Genomic DNA, 16,585 nt, shown 5'->3' with positions numbered 1-16,585 from the left:
CCTCACATTTGGAGTATTATATCCGTGCACCCAGATGAAGGTTTGGCCTGTTATGAGCTGCAGTTTCATATAATCATTAAGCAATAATTTGACACCAGTTGACTTTGCTCCAGCAGGACACTTGATGTTGTATGCTGTGCAAATCTGGCTTTTTGGACGGGTAAAATATGCAGAATTTGATTGTAATTTGATTCTAATCAGCTGTTGTATGTCTTTACTGCTGTGTCTTAAGAGACTTTGTAGTTGCAGTATTGGCATACCTATATCATACTTGTATCATATCATAATGAGTTTACTCACCTGTGTATGAGCTTGACTTGAAACAGGGCAGATGTTTAATTATTGTGGTCCCTGTGTGTAACACTGTGACGCAGCTGTGCAGCACAGTCGAAATTTGCTCCGTTTTTTCTTGCCTGTCGATCCCAAAGTGGCCACTGGTTTGTCCTTAGAGTTATGTTAGAATGCGACATGATGAATGAATGTGCCCCCGCCCTGCTCTCTCTCTCTCTCTCACACACACACACACACACACACACACACACACACACACACACCTGACCTTGGTATTTATAACAGTTCCCCTTTCCATAATAAGTATTTATTTAGTATCATTAGTATCATAATTACTGATGTTATATGTACTGTAAAATATTGTAGACTTTGATGATACAGTAATATATAAAAGCAGTCATTTACTGAGCTGTAACATGTGGAACTCATGCTCATATGGTACTTCAGAGTGCTAAAGGTTGGATTGAACATTTGTTTAAACAGTATTTCTAAAACCAGAAAGAACGGTAATGTAATTAAACAGCTGGTGGGGAGAGTGTGAATATGAAAGTAATCTTATGACCTTGATTTTGAACTACTGTATAAGAGTGGACATGTGGAAAGTACACTGTGACTGTTCCATTACTTACTGTATGGAAACTGTGTCTCCTGTTCCTGTGTCACTGAGTTTTGTATTGTCTTGATTAATTAATCCCAGCTGTGTCTCCACCTGTTCATTTTCCTCTTGTTATCCTGCAGTGTATTTAAATGTGCTCTTCAGTCTGTGTTACTCCTAGATCCAGTAAGTCTTGTATTTTGTTCTGCTGGCTCCATCCAGCTGTGTCTCCTGTTTCCAGTGAATAAAAAGCTGTTGATTAAGTCAAGTTCTGTTTGTCCTGAGACCTGCCTTGGGGTCCTTAACCTCCTAACCACACAGCGTTTCGTGACACATAACCTGGTCCAGACCAAGTTATGTTTAAAGCTTCAGTGTAAAATATGCTGGATGTGCCATGCTTTCACAAATTATTTTATTCACAGCATGCTTTAAGTGTGTGTTTGTGTGTGTGTGTGTGTGTATATATATATATATATATATATATATATATATATATATATATATATATATATACACAGTGGGAACAGAAAGTATTCAGACCCCTTTAAATTTTTTACTCTTTGTTTCATTGCAGCCATTTGCTAAAATCAAAAAATATAATTTTATTTCTCATTAATGTACACTCAGCACCCCATCTTGACAGAAAAAGACAGAAATGTAGAATTTTTTGCAAATTTATTAAAAAAGAAAAACTGAAATATCACATGGTCATAAGTATTCAGACCCTTTTCTGTGACACTCATATTTAACTCACATGCTGTCCATTTCTTCTGATCCTCCTTGAGATGGTTCTACTCCTTCACTGGAGTCCAGCTGTGTTTATTTAAACTGATTGGACTTGATTAGGAAAAGCACACACCTGTCTATATAAGAGCTCACAGCTCACAGTGCATGTCAGAGCAAATGAGAATCATGAGGTCAAAGGAACTGCCCAAGGAGCTCAGAGACAGAATTGTGGCAAGGCACAGATCTGGCCAAGGTTACAAAAGAATTACTGCAGCATTCCTAAGAGCACAGTGGCCTCCATAATCCTTAAATGGAAGACGTTTGGATGACCAGAAGTCTTCCTAGACCTGGCCGTCCAGCCAAACTGAGCAATTGTGGGAGAAGAGCCTTGGTGAGAGAGGTGAAGAAGAACCCAAAGATCACTATGGCTGAGCTCCAGAGATGCAGTATGGAGATGGGAGAAAGTTCCACAAAATCAACTATCACTGCAGCCCTCCACCTTTATGGCAGAGTGGTCCGACGGAAGCCTTTCCTCAGTGCAAGACATATGAAAGCCTGCATATAGTTTGCCCAAAAACACATGAAGGACTCCCAGAGTATGAGATATAAGATTCTGTGGTCTGATGAGATGAAGACTGAACTTTTTTGTATTAATTCTAAGCAGTATGTGTGGAGGAAACCAGGCACTGCTCATCACCTGCCCAATACAACCCCAACAGTGAAACATGGTGGTGGCAGCATCATGCTATGGGGGTGTTTTTCAGCTGCAGGGACAGGACGAATGGTCACAATTGAAGGAAAAATGAATGCGGCCAAGTACAGAGATATCCTGGAAGAAAACCTCTTCCAGAGTGCTCAGGACCTCAGACTGGGCCAAAGGTTCACCTTCCAACAAGACAATGACCCTAAGCACACAACTAAAATAATAAAGGAGTGGCTTCAGAACAACTCTGTGACCGTTCTTGACTGGCCCAGCCAGAGCCCTGACCTAAACCCAATTGAGCATCTCTGGAGAGACCTGAAAATGGCTGTCCACCAATGTTCACCATCCAACCTGATGGAACTGGAGAGGATCTGCAAGGAAGAATGGCAGAAGATCCCCAAATCCAGGTGTGAAAAACTTGTTGCACCATTCCCAACAAGATTCATGGCTGTACTAGCTCAAAAGGGTGCTTCTACTCAATACTGAGCAAAGGGTCTGAATACGTATGACCATGTGATATTTCAGTTTTTCTTTTTTAATAAATTTGCAAAAATTTCTACATTTCTGTATTTCTGTATTTAACATATTTGATCTTTTATAGCCTTAATAAAGCAGACATGACATTCTTGTGCTTTGTACCATCTTGAGTGTTTGCTGATTTTGATCTATTTTATAGATCAAAATCTATATGCTATAGTGATAGCATTGGGAATGATCGTGTAGTGTAGTTCATTCATGTTGCACACCGATACAAATAAACATCGGGCACTGAGTCAATCCTTTCAAACTCCCAACTCTACAGCAGGAATAAACATGTTTACAGCCTTGGTATCTATAATCATTTTCCATTTTCACAACAAGGCCTGTCAGTGAGTGTAGAGGAAAATTACTGATACTGTATGTACTGCTTACTATTAAAGGCACAGAGGAAAATGACACCTACTAAAGACAGATGCTGTATATTTTTTAAAACATAGCTGAATGTTGAATAATTCAACACAAATATATGAATTTAGAATTAAATGATAAAATAGAGTTCAGTTCCACTTTTCCAGTGGTAACATTTCCTTCCTTTTGAATGGGCAAAATGTTATAATCTGTGATTATGTTTCACTTTGTCTAAAACCATTAAATATAAATGTTTATCACGAATGCCCTCTAGTAAAATATCACAAATGCTTCTCTATATAAAAAGGGATTCAAAACAAGAGTGACAGTTTCCTCTTTTCTTGCCTTTGTGTGCCTGAAGAAAGTCATTTATTTATACATACTGTGTAACTATCTGTAGAAAGTGTTTTACCTCAGATTCTGTACAGCCACCAATAAAAACACAATAGTATAAGATGTCTGTAATCATGTGAATCTGGGACTTTGTGTTGCACTTGGTCACACATATTTGAGGATGAGCTTCTTGGTTGAATACTCTCTTCTGATGACCTTTCTGTTCACACGTGTCAGGACTGTGAGGATATCATCCATCTACTGGCTGCAAGGAAAACATCAGAAACATGTTACTAAGGATACATCTTGAATTGCAAAGAGTTTGAATACAAAGACTCACATCAACACCACATTTAAAAAAACATACTCATATGTCCAGTGATATAATTTTATTATAATTTTCCTTATAAAAGAGCAAAATGCAGTTTATAATGGTGCAAAGAAATGCTGTGTAATGTGTTCATTGTATGTCAGCATAAATGTTACTGTTCTGATAGCAGAATGCATGAACCAATGAGAGGCTACCTAAAGAAAGGCGGGCTCTGGGTCTGGTTGTCCATCATATTAAACTGTATCTTCTCCACCTAAAAAACAAAAGCACAAACTAAACTTGCACCTGAGTGTGATCAAAATAAAAGCATCACAGTGACTGTCAGATGTTTTATAAAACAATTACAAATACACTGCTCAAAAAAATAAAGGGAACACTCAAATAACACATCCTAGATCTGAATGAATGAAATATTCTCACTGAATACTTTGTTCTGTACAAAGTTGAATGTGCTGACAACAAAATCACACAAAAATCATCAATGAAATCAAATTTATTAACCAATGGAGGCCTGGATTTGGAGTAACACACAAAATTAAAGTAGAAAAACACACTACAGGCTGATCCAACTTTGATGTAATGTCCTTAAAACAAGTCAAAATGAGGCTCAGTATTGTGTGTAGCCTCCACGTGCTTGTATGACCTCCCTACAACGCCTGGGCATGCTCCTGATGAGGTGGCGGATGGTCTCCTGAGGGATCTCCTCCCAGACCTGGACTAAAGCATCCGCCAACTCCTGGACAGTCTGTGGTGCAACGTGATGTTGGTGGATGGAGCGAGACATGATGTCCCAGATGTGCACAATCGGATTCAGGTCTGGGGAATGGGCGGGCCAGTCCATAGCTTCAATGGCTTCATCTTGCAGGAACTGCTGACACACTCCAGCCACACGAGGTCTAGCATTGTCCTGCATTAGGAGGAACCCAGGGCCAACCGCACCAACATATGGTCTCAGAAGGGGTCTGAGGATCTCATCTCGGTATCTAATGGCAGTCATGCTACCTCTGGCGAGCACATGGAGGGCTGTGCGGCCCTCCAAAGAAATGCCACCCCACACCATTACTGACCCACTGCCAAACCGGTCATGCTGAAGGATGTTGCAGGCAGCAGATCGCTCTCCACGGCGTCTCCAGACTCTGTCACGTCTGTCACATGTGCTAATCTGTGAAGAGCACAGGGCGCCAGTCCTGGTGTTCTCTGGCAAATGCCAAGCGTCCTGCACGGTGTTCGGCTGTGTGCACAACCCCCATCTGTGGACGTCAGGCCCTAATACCATCCTCATGGAGTCGGTTTCTAACCGTTTGTGCAGACACATGCACATTTGTGGCCTGCTGGAGGTCATTTTGCAGGGCTCTGGCAGTGCTCCTCCTGTTCCTCCTTGCACAAAGGCAGAGGTAGTGGTCCTGCTGCTGGGTTGTTGCCCTCCTACGGCCTCCAACACATCTCCTGGTGTACTGGCCTGTCTCCTGGTAGCGCCTCCAGCCTCTGGACACTACGCTGACAGACACAGCAAACCTTCTTGCCACAGCTTGCACTGATGTGCCATGCTGGATGAGCTGCACTATCTGAGCCACTTGCGTAGGTTGTAGAGTCCGTCTCATGCTACCACGAGTGTGAAAGCACCACCAACATTCAAAAGTGACCAAAACATCAGCCAGAAAGCATAGGTACTGAGAAGTAGTCTGTGGTCCCCACCTGCAGAACCACTCCTTTATTGAGTGTCTTTCCACCTGTTGTCTATTCCATTTGCACAACAGCATGTGAAATTGATTGTCAATCAGTGTTGCTTCCTAAGTGGACAGTTTGATTTCACAGAAGTTTGATTTACTTGGAGTTATATTGTGTTGTTTAAGTGTTCCTTTTATTTTTTTGAGCAGTGTACATATAGTGAATGTACCCAAGGAAGTCCTGGCCTACTTTTACTGATAACTGACTGCCACAGAAGGATCATCAGCTAATGCAGCTCATTTAAAGCTGGCTCAGAGGAACTGCTCATGCTCTCTCCTCCACTCCACTCAGGATCAACTCTATTTGGTGTTTTTGTTTTGTTGCTTTACTTTTAATAAATTATCTTTTATTTAAGTGAACTATTTTTGAGCAACATCCAGGACAGTCAAACCCACCGATAAGGTCAGAGCTTCAGCAGCTGTTGGTGGCTAACTTCACTTGTTGTTTGCTGAAAGCCAAACTGTTCCATTGCTTTTCTTGACTGCAGTGTTTGGAAATCATGATGGTGTTTTTTAAAGTTTGTTACTTTATGAGAAACATTTGCATTTCCAGTCAGGGCGGGAGCCGGCTCCTGATTGTGAGCAGTTTTTTCTTTTTCTTTTTTTTTAAAAAATTTTTTTTTGACCTGTCATGTCTGGCAGTTTTCGCAATCGGAATGATAATCCGAAGGCATTATTGTACCAAACATATTTGCTTTTACAAGACGTGCTCTATAATTATTTTCTATAGGCTATTCTTGTTAATTGTATTTATTTATTCTTGCCAGATCTGACAGGTAGGGAAAGAAGAAGAGAGAGATGGAAAGCAAAAAGGAAAAAAGAAAAAGGGAAAAAAAGAAAAAAAAGGGGGGGCAGGGAAAAAAAAATAGAAGATAAAAGCTACACATACATACACCTTCACATATATATATATGCATATACACACACACACATACAGTCTTGCTGTAGTTTGTAGTAATGTATATGTGTTCCTCTGTCATGGAACGTACTCAATAATAGAATAGAATAGAATAGAATGCCGTTTATTGTCATTATACAGGATGTACAATGAGATTGGAGAGGGCAAGAGGGCAAGAAGCTGCAACCACCCTCCCACGGGATCCAGAGGCAGGCAGAGAAAGACCCAGGGGACCCGGGTCATCCACGGCCCACCAGGAGCACAGAAGACCTGAGACCACACATCCCAACGGCAACTGCGCGCACACCCCAGAGGAGGAAGACCCCAGACGGGGCCCCCACGGTCAACGGGCAAGAGCCCAGAGAGCCATAGGCAATGAGCAGCCCGCCCCTCCAGCAGGCCGGCCCCCCCAGCACGAGCCGAGAATGCAGCCCCGAGGCCCCAGGTGCCCGGGAACCGCCCGACACCCAGAACAGATGTAACATGCGCACTGGACAACAGCGCCCATCCACACCATCCCCCCAAGGCCCTCAATGTCTAAGATGTAGATAAAATTGAGGAGCAGGCAGCAGCGAACAAATAAGTGGAGCCACTCCAGCAACTCCACCCACTAGCCACGGTGTGATACACCTGCCCCCCAAGGCCCTGTGTACTATGACGTGTTTGAGCTGTACGGTGTAATTAAAAAGGGGGGGTGGGACATCATGCAATGCAGTGAGCAGATTCAGGGTATTGGCCCCACTAAGAGCATCCATCCAAGCCCCCCCCCACCAACCAGGGCCCGCACACAGACACCTCAAAACGGTAGCCACAGTCCTCCAGTCCGGGACCCATCAGACACCCGGGCCCCCCAGCCCGCCCCCAGCCACCCACCAGGCTCCAGAAGAGACGAGACTACAGCCAATCACCCCCACTAAATGATGGAATTGATCAGCGGGGACCAGAGATAATCAATTTTGTCCAATTGTTTTTTTTGAGTTTGCAGACATTCTCGCTAGACCAATGTGATCAAAAAGTAAATTTTTATAGTGAGCAGTTTTTTCTTGGAAACCGCAGCAACAGGGTGGGAGGGAGGGAACAGACACACCACATGGTAGAAGAAGAGGCTCCTGCAAAGCTCGCATGGAGCCCGGAAAGAGCTAAAGGAAGTTGGGCTTTACATAGAGGCTGCATGCCGGAACTGTGAGGAAAATGAGTGACAGAAAACATAAAGGACAAATAGTGTCTGCAGTTTGTCACAGTGTGTCTGCTAGATTAAAGAACTGCTGCTGTATTTCCAGGAAGAGCAAAGAATGAGCGATAACTTCACTCAGATAGAGAAAGATGTAAGAAAGAGGTAGAAACGTCCTCCAAAGATCTACTTTTACTTTCTTACTTTGAGTAGATTTCAGAGCCTGTACTTTTCTACTTTTACTTGAGTACAGAAGTTGAACCAGTACTTCAACTTTTAATTTTAAGTTAGTATGTGTGTGCATGTGTATGGAAGCAGCTTTCATACCTTATTTGTAATTCTTCACAATCTTTGCCAGTTTTGCATCCAGGTGTTGCAGTACATTATAGAGCTCATCAACATCTGTGTCTGATATTAAATTTCTCTTTTCCATCTGAGCAAACACGTCCAGCATAGTCTGGAAACAGCAGAGAACAAGTTTTTAGTTCATAGAGGCTTTGCAGAGACTGTACAAAATTCACCTGGCAGAGAGAACTGTCTGAAATATAGAGTGGACACGGGGCTGCTGACTGGTCATTCTGTGGTCATTGAGGCTTCATGCAGTGTTTTGGCCATCATGATCTTATTTTGAAACCAGACATGATGAGCGAGGGGCAGATCTGACTGAGAAACTGAGGCAGTGATAATTTACACCGATGAATTAGTCAGTCACCAGTCAGGCTTACCCTAAAGCACATTGGCTTTATTCAACATTTTGACTCTAATGGGGGTGATAATTTCTGTGTTGCATTTAGTATGACTTCAAAATAGTGAGTGAGATCATAAACTCATCAGGAAAGTGTCACTACAGTCACAGAACACATAGAACAAGGAACGGTCATTACAATCTGACTTCTATTTGTTGGACAGATTTCACTTTTCAGACCCTGAAGCTAGCTTTCTTTTTTAGATACAGTGTACGAGCAAGACCAACACAAAAAGAAAATGTGAAGCGAATATGTTGTTAATCATTTGTGGTTGTGGTAAATTCATTTATAAAGCTCTGGAAAGGTGTGTGTGTCTGTTCTCACTTTGCACTGATCCAGTTCTCTTCTGCTCAGCTTTGACCTCAGTTGAATCTTAATGCGTTTAAGACTGTCTGTTGTCACATCATCATATATTTTGTACAGCATCAGCCTAACAGTCAGAGCAAAAGAGTGACAAAGGAAAAAAAGGAGAGAGAAAAACAAACAAAATGTTAAATTAGTATTTAAGTATTATTGCTGTATTAATATGCTGTATTATTTATGTCAGTTTTGACTGTTTTTACCTGTATTTTGACAGCGGAAATCCAGCATCTATTTCCTCTGGTTGTCTCCTGTCTGTCTGTAAGAGGTCGGCGAGGTCTTTTCGATGGATAATGCAGAGCAGCTGCTTGAGGAACGTAACGTTCCCCAGCAGACCGTTTTCACTTAATCTCAAGATCAGTCCTGCGGCATCCACAACCTGCAGGGAAACAATTTTTTTTTTTTTTACCAAGTTTGTCTATGAATATGAAAGACTCTTTAATATCACAATGTTAGTCTATTCAGAGATACTTATAGTACTGCAAATATAGTATAACACATATGGTACTCACCTCGTCCAGATGTTTCCTGCTGACAATATCACAACATAAGAAGCAAAGCCCTGCTACCTCAGAAGAGTCCAGATTTTCGCTTATGGCCATCAAAGTCTGATTATTGATCACGGAGCTGCTCTCATCAGGGCTGTTCTGGAAGGAATGATGAATACACATAATTACTATGCCACAGGCTTTAAGAATGCATCAACAAGCTTTGAGATGACCAATTGTCTTGCAATTTTCAGTGAGGAAAAATGACTCTGAAATAAGCATTCTTACATGTTGAGCTGCTTTCCAGGAGTAGGACCTCACCTCCCTTTGGCTGGAGCCATCTCCTGACAGAACACCTGAGGGAATCAGAGTGAAGCAGCGTTACACATCCACGCAGAATATGGTCTCAGACACAGCGTGTCTATATCAGTGTGCTCTATGTGTGTTTAATTACCATGCTGGCTTGAAGAGGCTTGGACGGGCTCGGATAAAGAGCGGGTGTGATTCAGTTGTAAGTGATTCAGCTCTGGGAAAGTTTGTTTAATTTCATCATCGGTTTGCAGGAGGTCCAGGAACTCTTTGCATTGTTCTTCTCCTTTATTCATGATCTTATCCACAAGCTCAACAACGTACGTCTCCACAGTTGCGTGTTCAATGTATTTAAGGTTGTTGTACTCCCGCTGAGTTATGAGCTTTTTCTCATGGACTTTGTTGAGGATTAGGCGGTAATCCGTTTTTTCTCCGGACAGAATCCCATGAATGGCTGTTTTATTGTTCCTCAATGCATCTTTAGCTTTCATGTTGAATCTGCGTTAGGGAAAAAGTTCAACACCAGCCCACAAAGAGCTGATTTAAATACAACTGAAGGTGAGGATGAAGTAAGATAACCGCTATTGTAATAATGCTGCACAATACATTAGATAAAACGTAATTATCTTACGATCCGCGGGAACTCCTTGTCCTTGTGTTCAGGGAAAGCGTAATTAGGTACCGAAACCAAACCGCCAAATAAACACGGAAGTGCCCAAAACTTTCATATCCTCTAATGACCGCTAGAGGTCCATCTCTCCAGCTTTGGTGAAGGTAGGGTGCAAAGGTAGGGTGCGAAGTAGGGTGCAAAAGACAGACGTCACAGCGCCCCCATCTACCAGCCAATAAAAACAGCGCAGCAGAAGCCCAGCACCTCCCTGAGAGGTTTCCCTCAGCCTCACCTGAGTGATCACTCTGCAACTTGCGATTAATTTCGTGGTTACGGTCTCACACACATTTTGAACAGTTTGTACCCCTCACGAAGAAATGTAACGCCTAAACCTCACATTTGGAGTATTATATCCGTGCACCCAGATGAAGGTTTGGCCTGTTATGAGCTGCAGTTTCATATAATCATTAAGCAATAATTTGACACCAGTTGACTTTGCTCCAGCAGGACACTTGATGTTGTATGCTGTGCAAATCTGGCTTTTTGGACGGGTAAAATATGCAGAATTCGATTCTAATCAGCTGTTGTATGTCTTTACTGCTGTGTCTTAAGAGACTTCGTAGTTGCAGTATTGGCATACTTATATCATACTTGTATATCATAATGAGTTTACTCACCTGTGTATGAGCCTGACTTGAAACAGGGCAGATGTTTAATTATTGTGGTCCCTGTGTGTAACACTGTGACGCAGCTGTGCAGCACAGTCGAAATTTGCTCCGTTTTTTCTTGCCTGCCTATCCAAAAGTGGCCACTGGTTTGCCCTTAGAGTTATGTTAGAATGCTACATGATGAATGAAATCATTTTATTCACAGCATGGTTTAAGTGTGTGTGTGTGTATATATATATATATAATATTATACTGCAGTATATTTATTACTTAATAGGCAGCTCATTCTCTTTCTCCTGACAGTACTTTCTTTAATGAAAAAAATATTTTGGGGTCAACTTGAAAGAAAGGCAGATGTGAAATATTAAAGTGAGGTCAGAGGTCAAATATGACACAGTATTTGGATGCAAACAATAACCCCTTCAGTCATCAGATGCACAATTTTATACATCACTTTCTATAGTTATATATTGTACTGTAACATTCACTTTCTGACATCTCCTAAAAGATTAAGTGGCCAGAAGATGAGTTTTTACACCAAAATTCTGATTTTCTAATTCCCATATACCAGTTTAAATCCCTAAATACAAACAAAGGCAATGGATCGCTCCATCCATCCATCCATCCATCCATCCATCCATCCATCAATTTTCTTCTGCTTATCTGGGGCTGGGTTGCAGGGGCTGCAGCCTAAGCAGAGAAGCCCTGACCTCCCTCTCCCCAGCCACCTCTTTCAACTCATCCACGGGGACCCAAGGTGTTCCCAGGCCAGCTGAGAGATATAATCTATCCAGAGAATCCTGGGTTTTACATTTCTCAAGAGGTGCAGGTCAGGTTATGTCGTAGGTTACAGCGTAGGTTCAGAGTTTCAGCAGTCGCCTTGTGTGCTCTTCTCTTTTGGACTTTGAGGTTGGTGGGGTTTTACCCTTGAGAAGTGTTCCACACATTTTGCCATCGTTAAATAAAATCCCATATGGGACTGCTGCTTTCTCCCAGCTTTTGCTGTTGCCGTTATTTTGCAGACTGGCGCAGTGAACAGACACACACAGTGAGGTGTGGTAGGGTACATGGACATATGCCTATGGCAGGGATCCTCAAATACAGGCCTCGAAGTCCGGTGTCCTCCAGGTTTTAGATGTGTGTCTGCTTCAACACACCTGAGTCAAATATAGAAGTCATTAGCAGGACTCTGGAGAACTTGACAGCATACTGAGGAGGTAATTCAGCCATTTGATTCAGGTGTGTTGGATCAGGGACACATCTAAAACCTGCAGGACACCGGACCTTGAGGCCTGGATTTGAGGATCCCTGGCCTATGTGGTATGGCACTCCCAGCTAAAACTGCTAGAGAGGAAAAAGTGATTTCATATCAGTCCACAAGGCTTTTAAATAAAGTGACAAACACAAAAAGAAAGGTCATTTTATCTATAATTTCAGTTCATTTTAGTTAGTTTTATAAACACACAATACAGTTTCATTTAGTTATCATTTTTTCCTTTTAATCATTGTTTTTATTTTTTCAGTTAATGAAAACGTTTGTTCAATTTCATTTTTTGTTATTTTGTTTGGTTTTATTATAGGGTTATTATAGTTAATGAAAACGAATGAAATAACGAAAACTGAAATTGAAAAAACATTGTTGTTAACTGAAATAAATAAAAACTAAAATTGAAAGGAAAAAAACGATAACTAACTAAAACTGTATTGTGAGTTTAAAAAACTAACTAAAACTAACTAAAATTATAGATAAATTGACCTTCCTTTTCTTGTTTGTCATTTTATTTAAAAGCCTTGCGGATTGTTCATTTTCCGTTCTCCCAGTTTAAGCTGGGAGCACCGTCGGGCAGCTGTGTGCGTGCGCGCGTTCACCGTGCTGGTCCGAAAAGTAATGGCAGCGGTCTGCCGAGACAGCGGCAGAGTCCCATATGGAGTTCCTTTGAGTCCAATAATACAGATAGAAGAGCGTCTTGTTGTGAAGGATGACAAATATATGGAACACATCTCAGTGAGGAAAAAACACCAACATCAAAGTCCACCTGAGAAGCACACACAAGGCAGCTACGGAAACCGCTCTGAACCGACTTAATCTGGCATTCACCTCCGGAGAAATGTGACTACTCGTTGCCGCCATGCAGCCGCAACATTGTGATGAACCTGTTCCGTCCTTGTACGTTTTCGGCCACTTTATCAGGAACAATCAATACAAGGACTCAAAAATGTCAGCAAATTCCTGGAGGGAGCTGCTAAAACTGTCGGAATGGACGCGAGGGAATGAAGAAAGTGAAAAAACAGGGACAAATATGTTTGCAGCCAAAAAACTGAGCACAGAGAGCGAGGACCAAAACAAGTCCCAGCCGGCACCGCATATAAAACACCAGCACATGACCGTAAGGTAATGAACACACACAATCCAGCTACACAAGCAGAAATGCGACATGAGGTCGGCCACCTAAGCAGCATCTAACCAAGCTAGCTCCAAAACAGAAGCTGTTGTTAATCTGCTGCACTGATGCTGAACTTTATTGGGAGTTTATTGTAGAATTTATTGAGTTTGGGGAGTTCATGTTTTTCTTTGTTTCTCCCTGTTGATGTTCATGTGTGTCCTTAATATTATACACATTGAGCACGTAGTGCTTCTGTCTTGTGAACAGTTGGTTGTTGAATATATTTCTTTACGGTATCTTTTGTTGAGTTTTTATTACACAGGAGTTACTCTTGTACCTTGAATCTTGCACCTGACAAAGTATGAAAAACTAAAACTAATACTGAAACTAACGTAACTAAACTAAAACTAAGCAATAAGTCAAAAATAAAAACTAATAAAAACAAGCAAAACCACTCTGAAAACTAATTAAAACTAACTGAATTAAAGAAAAAAAAGTAAAAACGAACTAAAACTAAACGATAATATAAAATCCAAAACTATTATAACCCTGTTGCCAGCAATACGGACCAAACTCTCACTGGAGTTGTACAGGGACTGAATGGCCTGCAACAACAGGCCAGACACCACATACTCCTGCAGTATCCCACACAGGATACCCCAAAGGGTGCAGTCGAAAGCCTTGGGCAAACTCCCACACACTCTCAAATATCCTTGAAAGGATAAAGAGCTGGTCCAGCATTCCACGACCAGGACGAAAACGCGTTGTTTCCCTTGAATCCGCGGTTCGACTAACGGACGGATGCTCCTTTTCCAGCACCCTGGCATAGACCTTACTGGGAAGGCTAAGGAGTGTAACCTCCCCCCGTTGTTGTAGCACATCCTCCAGTCCCCCTTTTGTAAAGATGCCGACCACCACCCCATTCTGCCAATCCAGTGGCACCGCACCAGATCTCCAAGCAAAGGTGAAGATGTGTGTCAATGAAGACAGCCCTACAACATCCAGAGGCTTCAGAAACTCAGGGTGGGTACTCTGAACTGTCATTTGGCGCATAAGCACAAACAACAGTCAGGACCCATTCCCTGGCTCAAAGGTGCAGGGAAGCAACCCTCTCATCTACTGGTGAAAACTCCAATGTACAGGCAGTAAGCTGAAGGGATACAAGAATACCCACCCCAGCTTGCCGCCTCTCACCGAGGACAACATAGCTCCTGGAATCAGTGGGACACATAAACCCCTGTGACGAGTCACGTAAAAGAAGATAAAAGACATTTTATGAAAATTTATACTTATTTGACCTTAAAGGAGAGGTCAGATGTCTAAAGTAACCTGATATTTAGAATCAAAATATATAATTCCCTATATGCCTATATGTTGTTAATTTGTTCATGTAAATGGGGAGTCTTCTTCAGACACTAAGGTTAATTATGGAGTTCCAAAGGGTTCTGTGCTAGGACCAATTACATTATACATGCTTCCCTTAGGCAGTATTATTAGAAAGCACTGCATCAGTTTTCATTGTTATGCAGATGATACTCAGCTTTACCTATCAATGAAGCCAAATGACACACATCAATTAGTTAAACTGCAGGAATGTCTTAAAGACATAAAGGCCTGGATGACCTCTAATTTCCTGCTTCTAAATTCAGATAAAACTGAAATTTTTGTACTCTGCCCCACAAATCTTAGAAACATGGTGTCAAACCAGATACTTACTCTGGATGGCATTACTTTGGCCTCCAGTAACACTGTGAGAAATCTTGGAGTCAGTTTTGACCAGGATATGTCCTTCAATGCACATATTAAACAAATATGTAGGACTGCTTTTTTGCATTTGCGCAATATTTCTAAAATTAGAAACATCCTTTCTCACAGTTATGCTGAAAAGGTAATTCATGCATTTATTACTTCTAGGGTGGATTATTGTAATTCGTTATTATCAGGCTGTCCTAAAAGCTCCCTGAAAAGCCTTCAGCTGATCCAAAATGCTGCAGCTAGAGTCCTGACAGGGACTAGAAAGAGAGAGCAGATTTCTCCCATATTGGCTTCTCTTCATTGGCTCCCTGTTAAATCTAGAATAGAATTTAAAATCCTTCTCCTCACATACAAGGTCTTGAATAATCAGGCCCCATCTTATCTCAAAGACCTTATAGTCCCATATCACCACAACAGAGCACTTCGCTCTCAGACTGCTGGCTTACTTGTGGTTCCTAGGATACTTAAGAGTAGAATGGGAGGCAGAGCCTTCAGCTTTCAGGCCCCTCTTCTGTGGAACCAGCTTCCAGCTTGGATTCGGGAGACAGACACCCTGTCTATTTTTAAGATTAGGCTTAAAACTTTCCTTTATGATCAAGCTTATAGTTAGGGCTGGATCAGGTGACCCTGAACCCTCCCTTAGTTATGCTGCTATAGGCCTAGTCTGCTGGGGGGTTCCCATAATGCACTGTTTCTTCTCATTCACCTTATTTACTTTGTTTATACTCCACTCTGCATTTAATTGTTATTAATCTCTGGCTCTCTTCCACAGCATGTCTTTTCTCTCCCCTCAGCCCAGCGGGTTGGGGCAGATGGCTGCCCCTCCCTGAGTCTGGTTCTACTGGAAGTTTCTTCCTGTTAAAAGGGAGTTTTTCCTTCCCACTGTCACCAAGTGCTGCTCATAGGGGGTCGTTTTGACTGTTGGGTTTTCTCTGTATTATTATAGTCTTTATCCACAATACAAAGCGCCTTGAGGCGACTATTGTGATTTGGCGCTATATAATTGAATTGAATACAAATGATGGCAGTAAGAAACACAGGTTTAAATAGCTCTATATAGCATTATTACAGTAGATGAACAGTATCTGAAAGTCATGTCCTTAAGAAAAAGGAAAAAATCTGATAAAGACCTGACACAGGACCTGAGAGATTCATCTGGAGCCAGAATTTTGTTCAAGTCCACTAAAACAGAATGAAGACTTTAAAAACTGCAACGGGCCTGGCAAAAACCCAGTGTAGGGCAGGTTTTTGCTAGTGTATTTAACTGTTTATCATATTTGATCTTTTATAGTCTTAAAAAAGCAGACATGACATTTTTGTGCTTTGTACCATCTTGAGTGTTTGCTGATTTTGATCTATTTTATAGCCCCATGTAATGATAGCACTGGGAATGATCTTAGGCTATAAATCCTGTAGTGTAGTTCATTCATTTTGCACACCGATACAAATAAACATCGGGCACTGACTCCAACAACAAGAGACTGGCTGCAAAAGTGAGTCAATCCTTACTAACTTACTTACTAACATTCTTTGAATCAGCCTCCTTAGGGCACCGATAAACATCAAGCACAAAGAAATGTAATTTACCAAAAGAATAAACAT

The 16,585-nt window shown here is 41.7% G+C and overlaps 1 protein-coding gene across 1 annotated transcript; it reads right to left on the bottom strand.

Moving 5' to 3' along the window:
* Positions 1-2,622: 2,622 nt before the first annotated feature.
* Positions 2,623-10,267, bottom strand: LOC115795303 (caspase-8-like). Its single transcript, XM_030751121.1, has 9 exons — positions 10,198-10,267; positions 9,712-10,064; positions 9,546-9,613; positions 9,282-9,416; positions 8,973-9,148; positions 8,734-8,839; positions 7,991-8,120; positions 4,062-4,120; positions 2,623-3,801 (listed from the first exon to the last, which is right to left on the bottom strand). The coding sequence occupies exons 2-7, from the start codon at positions 10,055-10,057 to the stop codon at positions 7,992-7,994; spliced, it is 960 nt and encodes a 319-aa protein (XP_030606981.1). The 5' UTR covers positions 10,058-10,064; positions 10,198-10,267; the 3' UTR covers positions 2,623-3,801; positions 4,062-4,120; position 7,991.
* Between the last annotated feature and the right edge of the window lie 6,318 nt (positions 10,268-16,585).

This window comes from Archocentrus centrarchus, chromosome 17 (genome assembly GCF_007364275.1).
Source record: "Archocentrus centrarchus isolate MPI-CPG fArcCen1 chromosome 17, fArcCen1, whole genome shotgun sequence".
Classification (NCBI taxonomy): domain Eukaryota; kingdom Metazoa; phylum Chordata; class Actinopteri; order Cichliformes; family Cichlidae; genus Archocentrus; species Archocentrus centrarchus.
The sequence above is the reverse complement of the archived record's forward strand: the minus strand, read 5'-3'. Positions and strand labels throughout refer to the sequence as shown.